The 27073-nt window shown below is 39.5% G+C and overlaps 1 protein-coding gene across 1 annotated transcript in view; it reads left to right on the top strand.

Annotated features, from left to right (window-relative positions):
• LOC122767612 (receptor-type tyrosine-protein phosphatase N2-like) overlaps window positions 1-19442 on the top strand; it is a 109071-nt gene extending 89629 nt beyond the window's left edge. Inside the window, exons 16-23 of the mRNA XM_044022995.1 lie at window positions 1884-1957; window positions 4321-4398; window positions 6123-6242; window positions 6748-6914; window positions 11133-11186; window positions 12647-12711; window positions 15181-15254; window positions 16347-19442. Of these exons, the coding sequence (XP_043878930.1) occupies window positions 1884-1957; window positions 4321-4398; window positions 6123-6242; window positions 6748-6914; window positions 11133-11186; window positions 12647-12711; window positions 15181-15254; window positions 16347-16418 (704 nt within the window). The 3' untranslated portion in view covers window positions 16419-19442. The remainder of the gene's footprint in view (window positions 1-1883; window positions 1958-4320; window positions 4399-6122; window positions 6243-6747; window positions 6915-11132; window positions 11187-12646; window positions 12712-15180; window positions 15255-16346) is intronic.
• The last annotated feature ends 7631 nt before the right edge of the window (window positions 19443-27073 follow it).

Here is a 27073-nt window from a genome sequence, read left to right as displayed (position 1 = left end):
CTGGTCTAAGTAAAACCCTGAAAGCGTAATGCTGCTGCGTTCAGGTAGACAAAAACTTTAAATGTGGCCGTGGCTCATATTCACATTTAAATGAAACAGTGTGCGGGTGTTTTTGGACGGACCAGCTACCAGAGCACAGGCTTCCTGTTCTACCACAGTGATAACCAACACCTGGGTCGGGACCCAAAGATGGGTTGAGGTAGATGCTTTTGGGCGTCCACAAACAAACTTACCGAATTTTCCAAACCATTTAGATGGGATTTTTGTGTTTATGTTTTAAATAACATGCTTAAAATAAAGTTGAAATCAATTCCCTGAACGGCTCCCGGAAATTCAGTTACAAATGAGCTGTTTCAGATATTTTGCTCTTGACACGATTGGTTTATCGTCTTTAAAACGTCGCTCACGTTTAGAAAAGTTTGGGAAACGCTACTCAACTCCATATTTATGACATACTGTAAATGATTATGTCTGCTAACATCATGTGAGCCCAAATGTAGCGTATGTGACCTTTAATGACTCAAACTATGCATTGGAGGCAAAAAAGTTCCACATAGAACATTAATGAATGTTGTTTTACGTCATTCGTGTAAAGGAAAGACAGTAGGTGACACTTCCTGGTGACTCTCGCTCAAACATGGCAACACCTCACCACAACATTCCCAGTATTCTCCGAGCACAGTCTCCATTATCGCTGCAGTGAGCAGCTGCAGTGAGCAGCAGGGCTGTAAATGAGTTTTCTATTAAAGCTCTCCTGCACTGCCCTCATCAATGATTCAAATGTCTAAGCTTCTGTGGAAATAACCCGTAGAAAAAATGAAGCCGGAGAAGTTTGTCGGGAAGAAATTGCACTTCCCACATTTGAAGCACTGGCTTCTGCAGAAGATTTGACGACGGCTCTCCGCGCTGAAACGTGTCAGGCGTCAGACTCAGACTCAGACTCATTCACCACGCACCAAATATTCCCGTCATCACTGCACGAATGTTACTGACAGAGCAAGTTTGTATGTCATTTTAAAAACTGTCCTCACTTTCCCGTTATATTCTATTTTCTTCCAAATCATTCTAACTTCTGCAAAGTCCCAAACTGTCCCTACTTTTCTAACGTGTCCCTGGTTTCGCTAACCTTTCCTTACTGTCTTATTATTAAGATGTGTGAACTTTCCCAAAGTCTCCATACTATCCTCAAATGTCCTCAATGTTTCCAGACTTGCCCCAGTGTTCAAAAACTGTCCCCCCACCTTTTCATTATTTTCGTATTCATTCCAAAGTGTCCTCACTATGCCAAGCTGTCCTTGCTTTCCTAAGTTGTAGTCTTTTTCCAGACTTCACTCACACTACTAAATTTCTACCAAAACTGTCCTCACTTTCCCACTGTGTTCTATTTCCCAAACTGTCCTACTGTCGCAGATTTTGTCTCCTTCCCTAACTGTCCTCTCTTTCCTATGATGCGTTACTTTTTGTCCAAATGTTCCTAAACTGAGTCCGAGACAGAAATACAAATCGTCTAAGTTCAAATTTGGGGACATCGATTTCCTGGAGACTAAACTTAATTTCAACCACTGAAGCAAACATCATACTTTTGTCTTGTGCCTCAGTGGACAGTTTATCGGTTATTGAACTGATTATGTTGAAAACGACTCACTCGTCCCGTTAAGTCTCAAGTTTCCTCTCGACAGTAAATACATCGATGAGCAAGTCTGAAGAAAAAGCCGAGGACACATTTTTTAAGTTCAGAAATCAAACTTCACAAACCAGTAAATGTGACAGAGACTTTCTTTGTTCTCCTTCATTAAGACAACGGTGAGACTCTTGTTTACTCGGGAACTCACTGGACGTGTTTTTTTAAACAGTTGTGATGAATTCCTCCGTTTGTCTTCCAGACGATCACTCCAGGATCACTTTGAAGGTGGAGAGCAGCCACGGGAACTCTGACTACATCAATGCCAGCCCCATCGTAAGTACCCACACTCTGAACTCACCTTTGGACCCTAACCCTCCATGATCTAAGTCTGCAATATCATAATCATATGTTTGATCTCAGTGTCAGACGCTCAAACCTGAGTTTGTGTCACTTTTGTAAAGTCCAGAGAGAAAATGTTACATCGTTGCAGACGAGAGTCTTTGATCCACTGAGTTCAGACTTTGACGTTTGAAACCGTTTGTACTGATGGACCCAAGAATTACAAACTTAGCAATCAGCGGCTCGTGTTCACGTGAGCTAAAAGTGACGGTTTTCTCTGTGAACTTTGATTTGAGTCAGAAAAGTCTGCTATGACGATACTGCAGACTTTAGTTTGGTGTTTGGTGACAACATGCGGACATCAAGTGGCCAAAGATCAGTTTGTGAATTGTGATTACAGTATGTAGAAGGGTTTAGGGTTTTTTGTAATTATTCTTTGAAAATAAAAGACCAGTTTTTATGTAAATCTCTCATTTTAAGGTTTTCTTAGAAAATCCTACAAACCTTTTCACGTTATCTGTCAATTTAATATTCTGATCAAATAAAAGTCACTGTTTGTTTAAACATGAGAGCGATGCAGACGATCCTTGAATGAACCAAACATTATTTTCATACCGCGTCATTTCAACCTGGCCTTCAAAATAAAACTCTTCTGTTTTTATGATCTCTGTGGAAAAAAACATGTTTTAATGTTAGTTTTTATTTTCATTCGCGTACATGCATCAGTGAGAACAGGAACACATTCACCTTAAACCCTGAACTTCACAAATCTGAATCTCCACCACGGGAACAAAAGCAGCCTTGCGTCGTACAGTATCAATTTTGATGCAACGCTAGCTTTGCCTCAGCTAGTGTTTATGTTCTGCACCATGAATATTAATTAATCTCTTCTCATTTGAGACAGAAAACATGGATCGGTGCAGGCTGTTGAGAAAGTGCTCGTCTTTGACTCTGATAATCTGACATTAGTTTGTGTGTTTACTGCAGAAAAGTTAAGAAGAAGAAGATTTAGAGCAAATTTTCTGTTTCTGTTAGGAAGCATGAGAAATATTTAGCATTTAAAAAACTGAGCATTTGTGCACACACACACACTAATTGATATTGAAAATAAAAAATGGTGTAAGTTTATATTCTTCTTATTCTGTAGAATATTTAAAAATTAAAAAGTACAATAACACAAAACCACGAGAACATAAATCATGATAAAAGTAAAATAGTCAAATAATTATTTTTTACTATATTTATTTGCAAATTTAAAAAGAAAAATTATTCAAATCTAAACTAAACTAAAAAGATCTGCGTCAAATCTAAATCTAAGAAAATTTTATCAGAAAATAATGCAAATGAACCAGGCTTTGAGCCCGCCCACCTTGCATTTTTTTCTAATAGTTTTCTTATATATTGAGATTGAACTTTTCAGAGTTCTGAGATTAAAGTTACAATTATTTTTGTCTTCTGAACATTTTCCCTCCTTTTCTACGTCAACTCGTCATCTCCGGTCTCTCTTGTCTTTCTTTATTTGTCCCGGTGCATCTTTCAATTTCATACTCCCTGATTTTCAAATTCCTCCCCGTGTCTTTAGTTGAACACTTTCATTCACTGTGAAACACATCAGTGGATTGCTGCTCCAGATCTCTTGTTTTTCTCACCTGTCCAGTGGGTGTGTCCGCACACCTAAACGTAAACAGTTTTTACCTTCAAACGTCTTTTTAAAAGCACAGCTCTGCCTCCTGCTACGTTATTTTATGTAATTCGGACGTTTTAATGAGCGTAAATGGGCAGTGCCATGTCGCCCTTTTCTCTCTCTGAGCTCATTAGCGTCGCGTTATTGTCTGGCCTTCATAAACAGAACAGAGGAACATTAGAGACGATGTTGTTTGTGTTCACAGAGAAGCCGCAGAAATGATTTGTCTCCCCCTGTAATTGCCTCCAGCTAAATTGGTCTTGCCCATTATTACCACACAATTTGCATAGTAATAGGCAGGAAGTGTCACTCACTTCCTCACACATTCGCCTCACGCTCGTCTCTCGTCCTCGACGCCTCGCGCTCTAATTTCCATCAAGTCGTGCAGAGGAAGTCACGCGGCGCACCTCGCCCCCTCCAGCTGAGGAAACACGAGAACCATCAAACGTACGATTAACTTCAGAGAGCGAGACGTGGTCACGTCTGTCAGAACGTTCTGTAACGTGACGCTGAGATCACACTCAAACACACAGGTGCTGCCTTTTCCACTGAGGACAATAGAGTCTTAATTAAAGAAGGGAGTGACATTTTTTTTGGAAAAGCCATCAGGGGGCGACTCTGCTCGATATCATGAGATATTTCTGACCTGATGTCGTCATCTCTCCTTCCTCAGATGGATCACGATCCCAGGAACCCAGCGTACATCGCAACCCAAGGCCCTCTTCCCTCCACGGTGGCTGATTTCTGGCAGGTAAAACACACACACACTTACAATCGATACTTTCTCTCCTCTTAAACAAGAGCCGATTTTCATTAGTGCTGCGAGTCGCATGGGAGACCAGCCTGTTCTGTCAGTGTTGTTATTAATCTCTGTTTTACCATCATGTTCACACACACACAGACACACACACACTCACGCACACACAGACACACATGCACTCACGCACACACAGACACACACACACAGACACACAGACACACACGCACTCACGCACACACAGACACATGCACTCACAGACACACACACACTCACACATGTTGGACATTCTTGACTTGAGTGGACATTGCATTGACTTACATTCATTTCCTGGAGACTTACTCTAACCTTAACCACAATTACTACTGGCCTAATCCTAACCCTGACCCTCAATATACAACGACATGCACATGGACAGTGATGATGTAACAGTAGACGACGGACGCACTCTCATGTACTCTCGTAGGATAAAAAGCTGTTACGATACAAATCATTGGTGTACGGCCTTTTTATCGCAACTTATCAGGCAACACTTATCACATCACACAACATCTTCTCCATGAGGATTCCGATGAGTCGCCCTTGGAAACTGTCCGGTCACATCTGTGCGATGACAATCCACGGAAAAGTGCAACAGAGTTCAGTGAAAGAGTTGAGAGGAGCAGTAACTCAGCAGCAGCAGCAGAAGCAGCAGGAGCAGAAGCAGGAGCAGCAGCAGGAGCAGAAGCAGGAGCAGCGGTGGTGTTGGTGTCCCTGACTGGACGACAGGTGTATCCATCTTGATTATCTGGCGCGGTGATGATGTGGGAGCGCCGTTGTTTTATGGCTTCCATTAACAGCTGACTGTTGCCTCTGATCACAGTCGAGGAGAATGGATCTCCAGAGCCAGCGCCCTCTCACCCTCCGGCTGTGACAATATGACTGCCAGCAGGAGAAATACGAGAGCACGCCGCACCTCGCTCTCCAAATCACCCAGTCGGGAGCAGCAGCAATTACAACGCTCCACTTCCATTTAGTCTGTTTCCAAAGTTTCAAACACAGACTGTGTTTTAAAATGTGAAGCCAATGCAGAATTAACCCAAAACCTGTGTTCTCCAGAATGGCCACAGGGGGGCGACTCAACTAAGAAGTAAGTCCTCGAGGAAATGGCCCTACTTGCTATTTTGGCGTTTCCGCCGTATATTTCCTTCCGGAATACAAACCAAAATAACCGGCCACAACCGTTCCATTCTCCAGTACCCTTGCCTTGGGGTACCAGAGTACTGGTACGATGTGGGTGGAGCTAGACTCACAATCAGTCAGCTGATTGGATCGACTGGTGTTTCTTCCATGTTACCGCTCAAAACCGTACTGTACCACACTACGATGCAAACAATCAATCCGATGTCGATGTTAAAGAAAACACAGCTTTAACCTGATCATGACGTCTGGATTTTAGATTTCATGGCTGTAGAATTGTCAATAAAATGTTGAGTGAGTGAGTTCTTCTGCCCTTGTCCAAGATAACTTTCACTCTCTATATCTGGCAAGTGTTTAACCATTTAGGAATCACGGTACTGAGAAGCTGACGTCACAAACGTTCAAAGGTCCGTAATGACAAGTATATTTGTCTGCTTTCCGGTATCTTCTACCACTTTATCCTCCACCAGTCCAGGAGTTACAGTAATGAGAAGTCTCCAGGGTTAAAGAGTCTGAGCGAGCACATGTTCTGGTTTCAGATGGTGTGGGAGAACGGCTGCGTTGTCATCGTCATGCTGACGCCTCTCGTCGAGAGCGGCGTGAAGCAGTGCTACCATTACTGGCCAGACGAGGGCTCCAACCTGTACCACATCTACGAGGTAAGACGTCGGAGCACGAGCAGGAAATGTAAATTAGACTTCAGGATTCTGGGAAGATTCCGTGTAATTTGATACGATTTGAAAAACGTACACATTTTTAAAGAACTTTGCTGCTTTTTTGGCAGAGATTGTTACTTTGTTTTCATTTATTAGATTCATCCAATTAGCATAGACATAGATGATTATTTCTTCCATTATTCATTGTTTGATCCATAAAATGTTAGAACGTGTAGAAAATGTTGATCAGCGTTGAGTTTGAATGATTTCTTTGTTCAACGGAGCAAAGAAACTAAAGAAGATAGCTGAAAAGTTGTGTGAAAAGTGTTTTTAAAGTTTCATTTAGTTGTCAGTTAACAATCTGCAAACACCTGAAAAACAAGTTTACAACTAAATGTTTCTAGTTTTCGAGACTCTTTACCAAATATGATCATATAATCTTCAACAAATTTGACATTATAGAATCTAAAACTGTGAATTATGGTGATGGTTGCTCGTGCTCCTGCAGGTCAACCTTGTGTCCGAACACATCTGGTGTGACGACTTCCTGGTCCGTAGCTTCTACCTGAAGAACATGCAGACCAACGAGACGCGCACCGTGACTCAGTTCCACTTCCTGACTTGGCTCAACCAGAACGTTCCGGAGACCAGCCGGACGCTCCTCGACTTCCGCAGGTAGGGATCCTCCTTTAACACGTCAGTGGCTTCCTTGGTCGTCTGAGAAGATGTTTGTTTTGGATGTGTTTTTCTCAAAGTAATCGTAACTTTATGTTTCCTGAAGCTTTACAAGTTCTCAGTCCTCTTTTAACGTACGTTACAAAAACGCTCAGGTCTGGAAAGAAAAAACCCACAGTTTGATAACAACAGAGTAGACTTTGTGATGTTCTTCTTCAAAAGTACGTGTTTTTGTTCGGGCTGAACTAAGGCAACTTATATTCGGGTAAATTAAATCAAAGATTTAAAGAAAGTGAAGTGGCTCCCAGAGATGCTCTGTACGAACTTACTAAACAGTATTTAAAGGGGAAAAACATTGAAAAATAATGGGAGATGTGGGCAGAACCTTTCAGAGATGGAGGTGTTGCTTCAGGAAGTTTAATGACAAAAGAAGTAGAGTTCAGGTTTTTTGGGGGTGTGGTTTCGTTGCTGTTTCGTTGCACGCAAAAGTCTACGATATCTTCTAAAAATATATTAACGTCTTTATTTCACTGTGAGACTTTTCCAACAGTAAACTGAAGTTTGTAAACAACTCACTCTCCCACACAAAACCTCATAGAGAAAATCAGTGATTTTAGCTCACAGGTGACACAGGAGCTGCTTGTCCTCTGCTGCATCGTGTGGCCAGTTTGTGTCACTGAGGTAAATCTGAACAAAGGATTTGAAACACTGAAGTCACAAAATAACCTGAATTTACAGATGGAGGCAGCAGCAGATCAACAGCTCCTGTGTGCTGTGATGTTTAAATCACTGATTTTCTATATGAGGTTTGGTGCAGGGAGAGCGAGAGGTCAACAAAGCGACAAAAAAAACCTCATACAAGTCATACAGAACTAACTAACTTTAAACCTCTCACTTCTCCGGGAGTTTGTGACTCAGGGGCTCAGGCGTGAAAATATCTGTACACCCTCAAACGTGTGTTGTCGATAACGACATAAGTGAAGACGCACTGAGGGGAAACAACGATCCCTCACACCCGCTCTCCTTACACCTCTTTTAAACTGATAAACTGCTTTGCCTGTTAGTCCAGCGCTGCCTCTGCTCCTCCCCCTGATTCACTGTGGATTTTCAGTTAGGTGAGATATCAAGAGTCACAGCTGATATTCATATATATATTCAAGTAAGTCTTGACTATTGACAAATAAGTTCTGACACTGCAAAAAAAACAAAAAAATAATGTGTCAAAATAAATGTTTCTGCCAATCATTGACCGTTCTCAGGGTCTAATATTAATTATAATCTAATTCTCCTTGAAATGTATTTTATGGAAGTTATTGTAGTTTTAAAGGGTTAAAATGTTATTATTCTTTTTTTGTTATTAATATTTGTTATGTATATTTCAGGCTGAAGTAGTTTTAAAAGACTTATTTAAACTGGAAGAAAATATTAATAAATAACAATTTTACAGCAGTTTTTGGGAAGGTGACAGTTTCTGCCACTAGGAATAAATGTGTCAGTTTTTTAGGTGGGCGCGGCCACTTAAGATGGATTTCCAACATGGAAATCCAGCATTTGCTCGTGAGGCTTCGGGTCAGAAGAGGACGAGATTCTCGAGTCTTCCTCTACCTGCGGACGCACGGTGGCTTAATTTGATTCCCAGTCGAGGATCTTTCTGATGTATGTAGAGACTGTGATTTTGGTCGTTTAATGGCGATAACGTTGGTTTCTGATGGTTTCAGAGGGATGTTGAGCTGAAGTCGCTCTCCTCCCTCTGTGCTCTTGCTGTTGCATGTTTTTATTTTCTTAACCTCACTCACAACTGACTGAGCTTCTTCTTCTCCTTCCTTCCTTCCTTCCTTCTTTCCTAACTTCCTTCCTTCCCCTCCGTCTTACCAGCTAACTAGCGGTTGCCAGTGTCATTTTTGTGATGTTGCAGCTAGTAATATAAGCCCAGTTGCATAGTCACAAAAGTGATCATTGGAGACTGTGACTCTGCAACCAAACGGCCTTTCCTCCTCCTCCTCCTGCCCTTTGACTCCCTGCTTCTCTTTTTCTCTCCTTGCTGTACCCGGTGACCTGTGGTGACCTCTTGCCCCTTGTTTTTTTGCTTGCTCGTGGTTTGCTTGACTGCGTACCTGCCCCTCCCCCCTCCCCCCTCCCCCCGTCATGTGTCCCTTTTTCTCTTTTGTCGTCTCCTCTCTGTTGCTTCTGCTGATTTCTGCCTTGTGGTGCGACAGTTCTACAGTGTGGCTGCAGCCTCAGGACGTGTAGACGTCCTCTTAGGAAGTGGGAACGAGGGAAAACTGACTTTTACCGTTTTAACAAAAACGCTGTTGATGAATGAAATCTTCATCACATCAAGTCTACTCAGTCTTTAGGATATGTTCACTGCTTTATCTCAACTTTAAACAGTTCACAAACTGATTTCTCTCCTGAACCAAACTCCATAGAGAAAATCAATGATTTTAGCTCACAGGGACACAGAAGCCGCAAGCTAAAATTGTCCCTATAAAATGCGAGAGTGCAGGTGAGGGAGGAAGAGCGGTATTATGCTATGGTGCTTCATCCTTATGGTATTTTGACCAAAGCATGTCACTGACATGTTCATTAGGACACCAGGGAACTATTTTAACTTGGAGGAATATGGTATAATATGTCCCCTTTAAGCACATATAGATTTTCTTCTTATTTAATAAGCCCTTTGTTAAGTGGTTGAAAATCAGTTTTTAGCACAGTCATGGTTCATGGACAGAAATGTGACAAATTCAAAATATTTATGTGAACAAAAAAAATTTTTCCTCAGTATTTGCTCTAATTAACTCCATATTATTTATTTTTATAATTATTATTTAAAAAGAACCAGCTGGAATAATAAGTTCACACACATCCAAAGTCACACCATGTGTTTGACATAATATTTACCGGCTGAATATTGTGATTTTTGAGTTGTGGCAGGAGAATCCACTGCTTTGCCTTTAATAAGAATGCTTTCAGTTTTTCTTTGTATGAAAGCAGCGCAGAAAAATATCACTGTGTGCTGGAATGTTATTATAATGATGAGAAATGCAGACTTTCTGTTTCGATCTTTAAAATAAGATAAATTGAAAATGACACCAGCGTTGGTGAAGAGATGCTTTGTTTACATGCTGTCTTTATTTATTTATTTATGTGCACTAACTACAGTGAGTTGTATGAATACGAGTGACTCAGTTTGTTTACTTCGCAGGAAAAATGTACAAAGCTAGTGCCGCTTCCAAGGCGTCAGAGTTCACTACACGCATTAAATCCACGACGATCGAGCTATACATCGCAGAATCTGACAGACCAACAATATATCAGACCTTTATACTGCCCCCTGGTGCTTTTTATGAGTATTGCAACAGCCTGAAAGGACATTATTCCAGAATCAGAATAGGAGCCTTGATAGTCACACAAATAAGACACTAAGATCATAAAACAAGTCAAGTGAGAAGTTAATAAAGAGTCAAATATAGATAAATATAAATATACTGTCAAATAAAATCACTGTATTACACAGTTAAAGGTTTTAAAAATTAGGTATTGTGTATTGAGGTTTGAGAGGGTGGACGGCCTTGGGGAAGGAACTGTTAATGAGCGGTGGTACGTGATTTTATTGACCTTTATCGCCCCCCTGAGGGCAAAACTAGTGATGGCCATGAGGAGAAGAGGCTTTTTTATTACTCTGGAGAGGCAGTGAGTGTCTGCAATGCCCTGGAGTGAGGGAAGAGGACAGCCGAGAACTTTCTCTTCGCTCAGTTCTTTTATACTCACTTTGAGAACCTTTCACGTCCGAAGTCGTAGGATCTTTGTTATGATTTGGTAAAAAGTTCTGTGTGTTTGGGTTTTCTCGGGCACAACATTTATCGAACAATCGTCAAATAAGGCGAGTTACCGGACGTATTATCCGTCAAAAACTGAATCTTCGCTTTGGATTCTCAGCCACCGGAACAAATCCTGACTAAGTCTGAATGATGTGGGGAAAATTCCCAATGCTGCAACCGGTGGTGAACTCTAACGGACAGGAAGTGTTAGCCAAAAGCATCGCTAACAGCAGCTTTGGGGTGAAAATAAGGCTTTTATTTTGGGGACTGTTTCTTTATTGAAGATGTGAATAAACCTTGGTGTATGTGTTGTTTCTTTGTGGTTTCTACAGATTGTTTGTGGTTGTTTGTCATCAACTGATATATTTCTTTCTTTTTTTGTTCTGTTTCTTTACAGGAAAGTTAATAAGTGCTACCGCGGACGCTCGTGTCCAATCATTGTCCACTGCAGGCAAGTATAGAAAGACTGAATCTGGGCCTTTAATGTTGCTGTTTTATTTCATCTTTACACTTTGATTAAGTTCTTTAAACACAGTTTGATTTAACGACTTACCTCAGACATTACTGTACCTGCAGTTTTATTAACCGCTGCGACACTTGCCCGCTTCCATTTACTGGTCTCCAACTCGCCGACTGTCACACAGCAAACATTCAAGAGGCTGTAATTAAAAGTTTCCCCATCCTCTGTGGACAGTTTTGTCAACTCTAACAACTTCTCTGGTAAATTTTGTCATCGAGAAAAAAAAAACAGTGTCTACATGACAAGTGAAGGTGTGATATTATATAAACTCTTTAACACCTAAGCATCAGAATGGCTGGACTTTTTTTTTTTAATCATAAAAGGACCAGAAATTATCCTGTGACTTTGATTTTATCTGTATAAAACATATTTGTCCAATAACAGGCCAAAAACTTACTGTATGCACAGGCATTTTTCCCACTTTTTTTGCCCTCTCTGGTGACAAAGACGCTGATTCGTCGACTTCCTTCAACAAAGCGAGTGACATTATCGTAATAACCACGCGTTGGCTTTGACGTGCAACTTCTCAGCTTTCAGTAACGATCAGAATTTTTCCGATAGCACGAACCAACGCACAATTACAGCAATGCAAAGTGCGCAAATATGTGTCATCAGAAAATGAGGGAATCCAGTTTACAATAAAATATATATTAAACTTTGTCTTTATAAGATATTACAGCGTACATTAAGTTTTAATGATAAGCTAAAACAAAACGTAGACGTGTTCAGGATCAGTCTCTTGTGTCACATAGGAAGTTATGGGGCACTTCCTGTTTTGTCGTGAATGGTCGAAATCCGGCAAAAATTCAGATGGTTGCCGTGGCCACATGTTTTTTGAATGATAATGTTCTGCCTTTGATGTGTCTATGGTGTCTTTGATGTATCTCTGATGTTTCTGTGATGAGTCTGTGATGTAGCTTTGATTTGTCTGTGATGTGTCTGTGATGTGTCTGTGATGAGTCTGTGATGTGTCTGTGATGAGTCTGTGATGTGTCTCTGATGTGTCTCTGATGTGTCTCTGATGTGTCAATGTTGGAACGAGAAACACGCTCAGACAAGTTTGTTCATTTACAAAGCTGAGATGGACGGCAAATTCAAAATGGCCGACTTCCTGTTCAGTTGAGGCCGTGGTACCAAAGGGCTTATTTGTTCGTCTTGGTCTTTGACAAATTCCCACCAAGTTTCGTGAAATTTGGGGCAACTTAACTTTGGCTCGCTCCATCCACGTTTCAACAGCAACACACGGGTCCAAGCACCATGACAACATAAAATAGTTATTATGTGCGTTAACCCGCTCAAAAATGACCGGAAAGACATGGAATAATTATAATAATAATCTGAAGTAATTAACTCTCTCTCTCTGTGTCTTTGTCTCTCGCCCACGTGTGCAGTGACGGCTCAGGCAGAACTGGAACCTACGTCCTGGTCGACATGGTCCTCAACAAGATGGCTAAAGGTGGGTGTTAAAAAAAGTCAGTCTCCCTCGAATGTTGGCTTATTTGGAAATGTGTTACCATGGAAACAGGTGATGGCAAAATCAAAGGAACATCAACATTTTTCCATTAACACAGAAAAACAAATTTTTATTGTCGTTATTATTGGGTTTTTTTAGATTTTGGAGAGAAATAAATTCAAGGCCCTTGAATTTTTTGTAAAAAGCCTAAAGTACTGTGGACATGGTTGTTGAAATCCTTGAAATTTTGTGAATTTGAACATTTATTCCAAGCCCTTGAAAGGGTTTTCCCAAGGGTCTTTGAAATCATTGAAAGTATTGTGAAGAAAATTGAAGGTCCTTGAAAGTTTTTGAAAATCGCTAAATAGATATGTCTCCTGCTGGCAATGTGCCCTTCAGGGTTCCATGGGTCTTTGAAATCCTTGTAAGTTTGTAAATTTGAAAAAAAACAACTCAATTTTATTTTCAATGACCCATTTCTTTTAGGTTGATTTTCAAAAACTTTCAAGGGCCTTGATTTTTTTTTCTAAATTCCCAAACTTTCAAGGATCTCAAGAAGGCTTTCCATGGGTCCTTACAATTCTTGAAAGTTTGTAAATTAAAAAAGAAATAAAATCAAGGCTCTTGAAGGTTTTTGAAAATACCCTTAATAAAAAATGACATGGGTAATTTAGGGAACATGGGTTACGGCGCCACCTACTGTTTCATGACCTGCGTTGCTTGATGTACCTAGACCAGAGTTAGAATTACTACGTTATGGATGAAGACGCTCTTACAGGTGCTCTGTCCGCTCATTCAATACTTGAAGTTTTGAGGAATTGGTCCTGGAAAGTCCTTAAAAAAGTCCTTGAAGTCTGGCCAAATATCCCTAAGAGTGGGGGAGGGGCTTTCCAGAGAGTTGCTTGTTCTTGTTTTGTCCACCTGCCCTCTGCTGAATCTTCTGGGGAACTACGTCAACCTCATGTATTTTCGATGAGCTTGTTAGGTCTCAGCTCTTCATCCTCTTCTCTGTTTTCTGTCCATCCTGAGAAGCTGTTGGCCTCCAGCTCTTACATTCATCCTCCATCTTGATCAAAGACACTCCTCCTCCTCCTCCTCCTCCTCCTCGTCTTTTTCTTCCTCCCTCCCTCCCACCGCCTCCCTCTCTCTTTCACACGGCAGATGAAGGACGGCGATGTTGCAGGGTCAAGGAGGTGTTGCTGTGGTTCTCACGTTTTCCCTTTTACCTTCCTCTTTTCCCCCTCCTCCCTTCTCTTCATCTTTTAAGAACTGAATGAAACCCATCGAGTTTCGGAGAGAAAGAGAGAAAAGCTTTTCAGCATCTCGTTCAGCATCGTTTTCTTTTTCCATTTTTCTTCTCCCTCCCCAGCTCCAGCTGCGGCGCTGGGCCCTCAGCTGTCGTGGGTGTTTCACGACCTCCTTAACGCTCCCTATTTTCTTTTTCTCCTCTTTTTCTGCTTGTACACCCTCCCCTCCCTCTCTCTCAATCTCCCTCCTTCCCTCCTCAGTCCTCCTCCTCGACCTCTGCCCTAAAGCGAGGGAGAAGCTCACAACAAGGCTTTTTTTCTTTGCAAGGAAGTTTCTTTTCCTTAATGTCATCCTTTTTAAGGGTTTTTATTTAAAGGTTTTTATTTAAAGACAGCTCAAAGGACTCGTTGCCTTGTTAAGACGCTTCCTCATCGTCTGAAACGATTGTATTGTGAAAAAAGGAAGATGGTGCATTTATTAAAAAAAAACAGCTTTATTGTGTGATTCCTCATGTTTTCTTTTTGTGTTGAATTGTATCTGCTGTCACCCTCTCACATCCACGCACTCCGTTTGTCAGCGTCTTAATTCTGTGTTTTTAACCCGCGTGTGCGTTCAAACCGTTTATTTTGTTCCTACGACACAATGAGGCAACACCGGGAGGATAATTCAAGCTCAAGAAGAGGAAAATAAAATATTAAAATAAAGAACAGATTTGTCCTTTAAAGAACAGCTTTATCCTTTGACGTTTTTCGAATTTGGAGGAAAAGAATTCAAGGACATTCAATGACCATTGTCTTTTTAGAGTGATTTTTAAAAAAAGGACCAAGGGTCCTTGAAATCCTTTACATTTTTTCGAATTTGGAGAAAAAAAAGTTGAAATGTTAGTAAAAGAAGTGAAGTTAAATGTCTCCCGCTGACATTGTGTGTCCTTTAAGGGTTCCCACGGGTTCTTGAAATTCTTGAAGGTTTGTACATAGAAAGAAATTCCAAGCCCTTGAAAGTGTTTCCCCAAGGGTCTTTGAAATCCTTGAAAGTGTTGTGAAGAAAATTCAAGGCCCTTGAACGTTTTTGTTTCTACAGCAGCAGAAACAAGAATATTAAGTGATATTAAGATATATATACATTAAGTTGTATGACCCAGGGGTGGAGTGGGTGCAACGTTGTTAAATAATTTTTAACAGTACATTTTTACAGTATTTTGTTTGTGTGTTTTTTGTGCGACAGGTGCCAAGGAAATTGATATTGCCGCAACTCTGGAGCATCTGCGGGACCAGAGGCCGGGAATGGTTCAGAACAAGGTAAACATTTTAAAAATAGTAATATCAATTACTATTATTATTATTATTATTATTATTGTTGTTATTATTATTATTATTATTATTATTGTTGTTATTATGTTCAAGGACACACATTTTGTCTCCTTGCAGTGGAAGTGATGATATTATATTCATTGTGGCTCAAAAACATAAAAATAGTCTCAGTGTTTAAGATGAAGCTAAATTGTAAATTTACACTTAGCTCACAGAGCGCTAACCTTCACAAAAAACATGGAAAAGAAGTACCCACAATCCTTTGCATACGCATGTTTTGCAAGGCGTTTTTAAAATGGCAAGCAAAACACCTTAACTTATGGTAAAACTTCATGTCTACGGCAAATTCTTCAGTATTTTAATTTACATACAGTAAATACTGAGCTCGAAAATGCTAACGCTCGGAAATGCTAACGCTCAGAAATGCTAACTTTGGCTGCCGTGGCTATGTTTGTTAGCATAAACAACAGCTAACACAAAGATTATTTTACATGTAGTTTACAAAGCAATTAACATTTCACACAAAACATGGTTATGGTAACAACAAAAGAAGTACCCACAATCCTTTGCACACATAAAAAGCAATGAAGTGCCTCCAAAATTAAGCAAAACACATAAATATCAGTGTTAGGTGACATAAACACGGAGCTAGAAAATGCTAACTTAAGCTGTTATGACCAAGGTCGTTAGCATTAAACACCACACGGCTAATTGCTAAAGACAAAAGAAACTGTGTTGGCTCAAGCTAAATGCTATTTTCACCTAGCTTACAAAGCGCTAACTTTCACACAAAACAAAACACAGTTATATTAGCTGTCCTTTAAATACTTAGCTGGAAAATGCAAACACGAGCTCTCATGGCTACATTTGTCAGCTGCCGTTGGGAGTTAGCATAAGCAACAGTTAATGTGTGAGATCTTTCACACGCAAGATAAATTAAAAAACAAACATCAACAACGCACACAACACGTCTTCTCTTTTCTACTGAGTTTCACTGAGACCGTCACTCTTGCTAACCTGATTTTAACACTTCTTCTCTTTTCTTCTTCCTTCTTTTTCCCGCTCTTGCTCTCACTACAGGATCAGTTTGAGTTTGCGCTGACGGCCGTTGCTGAGGAAGTGAACGCCATATTGAAATCTCTTCCACAGTAGTACGGAGCGCCATTTTCTCACGTCCTCCAGTGCTCCTGTTCTCTGTTACTGCTTCCTCCTCCATCCCGTCCTCTCTCTTCTCTCACCGTATTGTTTTTGTCCTCTGTTCTTTCCATTCAGTGCACTCCCGTTTTTCTCGGAATTTGTAACTTGGTAGTGGGAAGGACGCTACGCACGAGTCATGGCCGTCAAGGTTTCTTCAAAACTTCAAAAAAAGGATGCTTTTTTATTTTTGGTTAATGTTAGCAATGTAGCCAACTAGCAAGCTAATGTAGCACATTTAATCACAAAAACATCATCAAAGAGAGCGCAGCACTGTGTGTTAAAACAGTTAAAACTACTGTTTTAAGCTAAGAGCAGCCATTTTGACTTTTGAACTGGAGGCTTGAAGTGTTGGAAAAAGCAGATGAATCAGAATATTAGCTTTAAACCTGTGATGCCACTCACAGTACGGAAGAGTATTAGAGAATGGTGACAGCATTTACAGGATGATTAACGTTAATATTTAATTACTTCTCAGAGTCAAATACTGTAGAGTTAATATTTCATATTCTTAGTTCAGGCTTTTACTCAGATAGTATGGAAAGATGTTTCTAGTAAAGTAGGAATTTACGACGTCCGTGTACAAACTGGAATGCACAAATACTACATTTCATCTTTCATTTTCATTTTTTTGCTCCTTCTCCTGCTCCTCTGTCCGTCTTACGCCAGGAAACCGTTGAATCAGTTGTGTGCGTACGTAGAACTTCCCGCTAACGTAAACAGTCCGTGCCGCCCGTTCTCCAGAGTGAATTTCACTGTATTTTATTGATAAACTGATAACTGTGTGTTCAAGTGTCTTAATTATCGTTTGTGTTCATTAGATTAGTGTCAACCTGTCGCGCATCAGTTGGGGAGAAAAAAGCAACATCGTCAGTTTGGATCGTGATCTGCTTTTGTGTCGATAAACAATTTGAAATATTTTACCTGTAGGGCGTATTTTAAGAAAAATAAACAAGATGCTAATACTGGAAATTAGCTAAAATGTCATAGTTGTGATTTTATTTTTTAGGGCACAAGAATGAATCCTGGCACGAATTTGTGCGACGAACCTATCGTTTTCCTTCGGATTATTATTACAGGTCTGGCTAAAATGCGATATTGCCATAGTGCCCGTGCATTGCCACCAAATTTCCCGAAACTTGGTGTGAAGGTGTTATCAATTCAGACGTATGAAAACGTTGACTGCAACCGTGGCCTCAACTCAACAGGAAGTCGGCCATTTTGAATTTTGGTGTCCAATGAGCAAAGTCATCCAAGCACGTTTGTCGAACCAACATAAAAAAAAACGTGTCAGGTTGTTCGGTTTTTTTTCTTCTTCTTGGGTGTACTCTTTTATTTAGCATAGCCTAGCCGTAGCAATATATGTTTGTGTTTCTTCGACATGAATCGTGGACAACCGATATCGTGGCTCGTCAGTGAAGCGACACTAATGTCTGCCTTAACAGAAAACACTATTAGACGATGTCGTAAATGTGTCTGTCGACCGGGAAACATTGGATTTTTCTGCAACGAAAATCCGCCGTCGGAATGGAGTCGTTTGTGAAATAAAAGCAGCCCTGACTAGTAATTCTGTGATTAAGATGCTAGTTTTGTTTTGTTTGTTTTTAACTGCACTTCCTCTATGTAGCATAATTGGACGACATGTACGGACACTGTATCTGAAACTTATTTGTGCTGAACATGTTTTTTTGCGATGGTTTTCCCAAAGGCATCTTTTTAGTCACTGTTTTCTTGAACACTGAAAATGCAAATACTGAATTTGAGTGTTGAGTTTCTGGTTCATATTCACTCCACATATCATTAAAAATAACAAAATACTGCACGGCTTTTGGCAAATTTCAAAAGTGATAATAACTTTTTTTTGAAAATTTGATGTTAACCTGATTAACTTTGCAGTGTAATAAAAATAATAATAATTATAATAAAACATTTATTTTACCTGGCATAAAAGAGACATTAGATATTCTCCTGTTGAGTATTTTCAGATTAACATTTAGGTTATATAGAGGGTTAGAAATAGTGGTTTATTTTTTGGACAAAAAATAATACATTTTAAACATTTATAACATTTGACATGTCATTTAATGCTAACAGAGAGAAGGTTGGGTTTATGACGTGTAATACAGCCAGCCACCAGGGGGCAAGAGTGAAGATTTTACTTCTTTTTTTCTTTTTCTTTTTTTTTTCTTTTTCAATTTGTGCGTCCGATACGATACAATCTGCCGATACCGCTATCACTCCGATTTAGTCTCTTTTACAACTTTTTACCACGTACAATTAGGGTTAGATTCATGATTGTGAACTTCTCTCTTTACAGCACGTTTGCTTGTTTTCAATAAAGCGCTCACGTCATTCCTGCACAGATACACCAGTTTGTTCAGGATGAATTTGGGAAAACTTGTGTTTTGTGTGGAAATCAAACGTTTCCTCTCAACGCTTTTGCCGATAAGTGGATTATACATTTTTAAATATCTAATCCGTCAAATTCTGGTTTTTGATCGTCCAGTGGTAATCCAATAATATTGACTTTCAGAGATTATGCTACTACTGCATGGCTGTTTGTTTGACAAGCAAATACAGTTTATCTCTTCACTTTTAGTTTCTTTAATGCACAGGAAGCAGAGTGCAAAAGCCAAGGATTATAATAATTATTGTTATTATTATTATTATTATTATTAAAGTTATTATTATTGTGTTGATTGGCAGTGAAGTAGGTCAGAAAGGTGTTGCAGCGTTGACGTGTTGCAACACTGCTGTAGAAACTATTTTTATCAGTGTGTCTTTGATTTTCTACCTTTATGTTTTTGTTGCATTGAGGATCTAAAGGTAATTTGCTTTCCCCTGTGAACGCTGTTCTTTCTACTTTAACATAATTATTTCATCCAGTGTCACATGAACTCTGTACATAAAGCCAAACAGAAACAACAGAAGATATTTTTGTTCTATTGGTGTATTGTGAATAAAGTCTCATTGTTGATTGGAGTGTTGTTATGGAATCCTGACTTATGACTTTTCTGTGTGTTCACACAGCAAAAGCTGATGTGATTATCGAGAGAGTAAATAAGGGGAATTGTATTATTTTTTGTCTTAAAAAAGAGACTTTTACGAAAAAGCATCAGACTTTGTCGTATCAAACAGCTTACTTACTCATTAGCAGACTCTTCTTAAAACAACAGGAATAGTTGGCTTATTTCTAGCAAGGTTGTTTTTACAGTGTATTTTTGTCCTTCTGCTTCCATGACTGGGATACAGTCACAAAACCTGACTCGTGAGAAGATAGCGGTGTCCTAGCAAAGCGGTGTGAGACGTCCAGACCATCAGAGACCACCAGAGGTTTATATGTCCACACTAACCTAAACAAACAGACAATAACTTATAATTCCAAAATCTACATAAACTTTCAAAATGTACTTAAAGTTCCAAAAATCTACTTAAATTTCCGAAATCTACTTATACAAAATTCTACTTATAGTTCAGAAATCGACTTAATGTTCCAAAATCTACTTTAACTTTCAAAATCTACTTAAAGTTCCAAAATATACTTAAAAGTTCCAAAAATCTATTTAAAGTTCCAGAATCCAAAACTAACCCTCCAAAAAGTTTCTGTTATATACTGTACTCATATATAATGTAATCCTATGTGTATGATTATGTAATTTTAATCCTGGTATTATTTCCTTTCTCAGAGTCCTTCACAGAGGTTTGACAGCGATTATTAAAATGAGGAATAAATAAAAGTCTTTCATTGAAATGACCGTTCAAGTCTCTTCTCGTTACCACCTCTCAGATTACTCGCGGCCACGGCTCTCGCCACGCTGCTCTGCTCCGTGGATTCACCCGTTGTACAAACACTTCTGGTGTTTAGCCGATCGCTTTCATCAGTGTGGAGCGAGCAGTGACCCCAATATCGCCTGCCGTCGCTCATCATTAGCACCTTCATGAGTGTGCGTGTGGTGGCTGCCCTCGTGGGGAATTGAACCATTTGCATAGAGAAATTGCTTTTCTCCATGCAACCAGAACAGCTCTGTTTTGCATAATCACAAATGATGTGCGACAGAGTGAGAGACCGCAGTAGATATGATGTGTCGGATACTGTTTTTAGTCCTTTAAAATATCAGATTACATTCCTAGAATAGTTGAATAAAAATGGTTAAAAACCAATTCTACTGAAATATTTTTCATTTTTCACTTCATTTTTTTCATGTTCTCTGTTTGTACAACAGTGAACATGTTGTACATTTCATTCTTATTCTACTTCATAACAACAAGGGGAAATGGAGTATTTTCTTTCTCAGTCAATCACGTCACAGGCCTGCTTAGCCTAGCTTAGCATAGACTAGACGTAGTTAGAAAAAACAGCTAACTCTAAAGACGTATAAATATATTTGAGATTTTCAAAAATGTAACATATATTAGCTTGTAGACAACATAAATCACGTGGAATCAGACTTGGTTAGCCTAACTTAGCATAGCATATGTAGTGAGCTGTAAAGACTTGTTGGTCAATGAGGAGCTTCTTATTAGCATCAGAAAAGCATGTTAGCAGGAACCTTTTTTATTCCTTCTGCAAACATAGAGCCACATAAGCATTAGCATCGCGAATCATACATTCATTGCTATAAAATAATTGCACTTGTTAGCTTGCATTAAAATTTCCTGGTTTGCCTTTTGTGGTCAAATCGTAAAAGTCGTGAAAACACTGTTGCTAGGCAATAGCAATGGCAGGTAGTTTGCATGAGCTAGTTTAAATGCCACACTTCTTACTTACTCCTTTCGTGTAAATCAACACTTTTTCTTCAACCTTCAGGCGTTACATTTACTACCCTCTTAAGACTAAAATGTCCACTTCCAAAAAACTTTTTACAAATCTTTTTAACGACTTCATCCCTGTGCAAAACAACCAAATATTCGATAGTTTTGAGGATTTTAACCCTTTAAATGCCAGCCTTTGGTTACTTGTCACTGTTGATATTTATGAAAACAAACAAAAAAAAAAGACAAAAAAACATTATTTTCCATAGAGCAAATGTTGGGGGATCATATACCCCCCGTCCCCGTCCTACTAGCTCTGGTGGCCTCGGAGGAGGCGAGAATGAAGAAGACGATGACTTGACTTGATTACAACACGGACAGAATGAGCAGCAGTGTGTTCAGACAGATGTGTTTCAGGAAGCTATTTGAGACACGCACACACACACATACGCACGCACGCACACACACACACACAGCTCTTATCTTGAAAACGCTCACAGTCTTCACATCAGAAACACCTGCTGTAGAATGTCCATGCAGTGTATCACACTATTGTCAGAGTTAAATCATTTATTAACATTTTGAATGTTAACAATAACCATGTTTAAATCCGGGGTTTTCCACCTCTGAACGAGGTCACATGTCTGAGTCACATGTCTACAAACACGTCTATAGCGCTAGTTCTCGTTTTAGCTCAATGTCGAATTTTATCGAAGTTATAGCTCGAAATATGAACAGAAGAGTTTTCTGTGTTAATGAGTTAGCTACTGTAACAATGACTTAGCTTCAATGCTAAACATTTAGACAGGCTTTTTTAAACCAGTTAAGCTAGCTACTGTAACAGTGATGTAGCTTAAAGGCTAAACATTTCGTTTTCAGTAGAAATTAAATGTTTTCTTTACATTTGCAGAAGAAATTAGTTGCTGTGTTTTTGTCGTGGCTCCAGCAGACAGACTGTAGGTCATAGGTCAGTAGGTCATAGTTCAGTAGGTCACTCTCTCCTGAGGATGAACATCAGTTCACACAGAGTCACATCCTCTGTATTTTCTCTGTGATATTTAATCCTGTTCAAACTGAGCTGTTTTGGCAGTGGATTAATGACAGAAATATCATTAAAAACTATTGAAATGAGTGACACTGACACACACACACGCACACACAGACTGCATTTCACTTTCACTCACTCACTCTGTGAGGAAACCAAGCATTCATAATGCATCGCATGTCTCCTAGCAACAGCCGGGAACCTAGCAACTGGATCGTGGCAACAGCAACAACCGGCCTCCTCCTCGTGTGCCGGCCAATGAGGGAGCGAAGGGACTGATGCAGCGGTGCCAATCAGGGGGAGGCGAGACGTGAGTGTGTTTGAATTACACACACACTCTCAGGGATGTGTGTGCAAATACAGACACTAACATTTTTTTCTTCATAAGTGCTTTCACTTGAGGGAATTTTTTAAAAAATATGATTTTTTTTAACCTTCTTTTTCACCTTTCACCTTTTGCTGTTATTAAAAAAAAAATTTAAAGTTTCTCATTAATTCAGAAATATAAAAAAATATATATTTTTTTAGTTAATTCCAAAACCAAAAATGTTTTCTTTTTCTCTCTTTTAACTCCTAAATTCTGAAAAACAAAAAAAAGTTGTTCTTTTTTTGTTTCAGAATTCACTGTCAACCAAAAAATAAATTATACAAGAATTTCTCATAAATTACAAAACACCAAAACATTTTTCTTCGGAAAACATGATCTCAATAATTCTGAAAACCAAATCCTTTTTTTTTTCTAGAGAAAAAAATATTTAACTCCCGCATTCTTCTTTTTTTCTGATAACATTTTTTCTGAATGATCTCATTAATTCCAAAAAAAATCCTAAAATATATATAGTTTTGTGGTGGGGGGATGATGATAATTTCTCAAATTAATTTTTGAAAAAAAACTTTTGTCCTTTTTCTTCAAGAAAATATTTTCAGAATTAATTTTAAACCAAAAACTTTTTGGGATTAAGGTCTCATTAATTCAAAAAAATCTCAACTGATTTTTTTCTTCAGATCATTTTCTTTTTTCTAATCAATTTGAACTCATTCATTCCAAAACTCAAAACCAAATTTCACTGTTTTTGTTTTACACAAAACAAAAATGAAAAATGATATAATTTAATAAAAGAAGAGATTCTTTTGCGGGGGGGCAGTCACCACTCCCTCACACAACCTCATGATCATGATTATTTATTTATTTATTTGAAATTCCCTCAGTTCAGACACAGACTGACCTGTCCACTCTTTAAACTGTGTCCAATAATAAACAAACGTGCAAATGTGACCATGGGTGATTTTAATGAAAGTGTCACAGGTGATTCAGGTGAGGTCACCTGATGAGAGACTCGTGTAAACTGCCTTACTTTAATATTATTATATTAGTATAGAAATTCAAAGTTTCATTCAGCTGCAAAGAAGATGTTTATATTTTTCAATCATTTTAAAAACCACTTCTGCTCATCCTGATGATGACCAGCTTACCTGGGATACACCTTCTTCTTCCACCTCCTCCTCCTCCTCTTCCCAAGTACTAACGGCTGCGACCTGTGGGAAGGCAGTGTTGGACGTCCAACTCCGCCCACATCGGGATTGGAAGGTCCAGCCACACCCACTTGCTGCATTAACGAGTCCTGCGAACTGTAGGATTTTGTCATTTTAATTTTAACATACATAAATGATGTTATCTATAAAACTAAATGGAAAATCTATAATTAGATCAGCCAAAAAAAGACAAATGCATTTATATTTTGTAATATACATAAGCCTACATCATTATTGCCTCTCGACTTGACTATAACTTTTGGGAACATATTTCCAGCAGCATTTAAAGACCAACTGCATTATCTATCATTTTAATACAGTATCTGATTGTAGTCAATAAGGCAAACCAATAAACACTACTTTTGAGCAGTAGCCTATTTGATGTATAATATGATTTTTGCTATTCTGAAATATCCCAATGTGCACTTCAACAAAAGAATATCTTTCAGGTGAAACTCCATCGAGAAGTTGTAGTTTATACTATTATTTATGCTAATGTATACTATCACATTCTGCATGATTCTGTATGAGGCAGAGTTATGGAAATGAAGGACACATGAATGTAATTATTACACTCACTGTCTCCCCTATAAGTTTAGTTCATGTGAATGCTATCACTATTTCTTAGACTTAGACTTAGACTCAGACTTCCTTTTATTGTCATTGCACAGAATACACAGCAGTGAAAACTGGCAACGAAATTTTGTTGCTTGGCAGCAGATAAGGAACCAACACATAGCATTGAATTTTTGTCACTTTTTGTCACTTTGTCACTTGAGTTTTTGATGAGAAATGTCTTTTATCTTACTTTAAATGTCTATACATGTATCTAGTTTTTACAGTCTAACAATAAAACAAACAAAAAAAGTGTTTTATGTATATAAATATAAGTAAAAATAGTGCAAAAAGAGATAACAGGAATGAACTGTAGCAGCAATATGAAAAGAAAACAAGAAAATAGGTAAATATTGCACAGATAGTGTCAGGAAGGGGGGGGGGCTGCTAAATTGTTATTTGGAATTTAGCAGTCTGATGGCCAGCGGAAAGTAACTGTTCTTGAGTCGGTTTGTTCTGCAGCGGATGCTGCGGAACCTCCTGCCACTGACGCCAGCAGGGAGAACAGTCCATGGTGGGGGTGGGTGTGGTCAGTGAGGATCTGGTGAGCCCTGGTTAGACAGCGCCTGTGTGCAATGTCCTGGATGGGTGGGAGTGGAGTCCCAATGATCTTCTCCACTGTTCTCACCACCCTCTGCAGAGACTTCCAGCCTATGATCTTGCAGCTCCCAGACCAGACGGAGATGCCACTGGTCAGCAGGCTCTCGATGGTCCCTCTGTAGAAGGTGGAGAGGATGGGAGGGGGGAGAGACACCCTTCTCATCCGTCGCAGGAAGTGTAGGCGCTGCTGGGCTTTCTTCACCAGGGAGGTAGTGTGAAGTGTCCAGCTGAGGTTGTCTGTGATGTGGACCCCCAGGAACTTGGCACTGCTGACAACCTCCACCGTTGTGCCATCGATGATCTCTTTTGTCTTGTCGACATTCAGGAGCAGGTTGTTCACCCTGCACCAGTCCACCAGATGTCGCACTTCCTCTCTGTAGGCCAGTTCGTTGTTGTCCTGAATGAGGCCCACAACTGTTGTGTCGTCCGCATATTTTAGGATGTGGTTGGTGTTGTACCTGGGACGACAGTCGTGGGTCATCAGGGTGAACAGCAGGGGACTCAGGACGCAGCCCTGTGGGGAACCGGTGCTCAGGGAGATGACACTTGAGGTGTTGTTACCCACACGGACAGACTGGGTTCTGTCGGTGAGGAAGTCCAGCAGCCAGTTGCATAGGGGGGTGTTGAGGCCTAGGGGGCCCAGTTTGTGTACCAGCTCCTGGGGGATGATCGTGTTGAATGCTGAGCTGAAGTCCAGAAACAGCATCCGCACGTGGGTGTTCTTGTCCTCCAGGTGCTCCAGGCTCAGATGGAGAGCAGTGGAGATGGCGTCCTCAGTGGAGCGGTGAGGTTGGTACACAAACTGGAGCGGGTCGTATTTCTACACTGGATAAAACATTTTTAACTTGTAACTGCTATTACAATACCAAGCTTTGAGTGTCATGGTAAAAACGATGTCTAAAGAATAACACGGGGTGTTGTGCCTTTTTCATTCAATACCTGTAGATGAACAGTTTTGGGAATGGGACAAATCATCATCCAGATACATATGGACAGGGAAAAAACCTAGGGTGCAGCCTTGCTCTTTGGCCATGACGAATGTGGGAGACACACCATGAACGGTTTAAGAACAGTAATTTAATTATTTTAACAAAAGGCAATAAATTCAACTAAACATTAACAAAGTGGGTGGTGATGTAAAATGCCACAAACATAGATGGAGTTGTGCTTGTGGTGCTCACCACCATGAACACAATGCATGTCTGCAATTGAAAGGAATCTTGAAAGGATAAATCTAGTGATACATTCTATACTTTGTCAACAAATTCCATGAGAAGACAATAACCAATAGATAATTGATCCTACTAACAAGTATTAGTTGTGTAGCCAGACATATTTTAATTCACGCTTGGTGCGAACACAGCTTTGACTTTACAGCTCGGTTAACAGTAACGTTCAATAACCCATCGTTTCTTGAAATGTAACATGGTTATCTAGTTAGCAAATGTTGAATAGGGTAACATTAACAGACACACACGTTAAATGTTTTAACCACTAACGTTAACCAACAGTTTAGCTTCAGTTTAACTAATTTTACTCCTCATTACATGTGAATGAAGCTTTCTTCCTTCTTTTCACCGCAACTGGCACAGGCGGACACAAGGGCCGTTTCTCCACTTCCATACTTGTGCGTACTTGTGAAAACGTCATCAGCCTCAGTCCAAGTGCTGTTCCAATTCTCAAGTAAGCGAATAGCGAGGATGGTTCTCAAACCCGGAAGCTCGGCGCTCACTAGCGTTACGTCGGCCTGTCCTTATGAAATGATCCACTGGCTCAGACGTCTCTGTCATTACATGCATGCTTGGTGTGATTCATAGATTTGTTGTTATGTTATTTTGTTTTTAATGGAAACGTTTTGACCTGACAGTTTGAAAGTTTGTATATTATTGTTTTATTTATTTTAACTTTGAATTTTAGATTTGTATTAAAGTTGCACAGTCATTGTATCTTTATTACATTACATTACATGTCATTTAGCAGACACTTTTATCCAAAGCGACTTACAATAAGTGCATTTAAACATTTGGCTACAAATAAGAGCTAGAAGTAAGTAGCACATACAAAACAC

The sequence above is a fragment of the Solea senegalensis genome, linkage group LG1, assembly GCF_019176455.1.
Source record: "Solea senegalensis isolate Sse05_10M linkage group LG1, IFAPA_SoseM_1, whole genome shotgun sequence".
Taxonomy (NCBI): Eukaryota; Metazoa; Chordata; class Actinopteri; order Pleuronectiformes; family Soleidae; genus Solea; species Solea senegalensis.
Note: the sequence above shows the minus strand (reverse complement) of the source record. Positions and strands in the feature narration are given on the sequence as shown.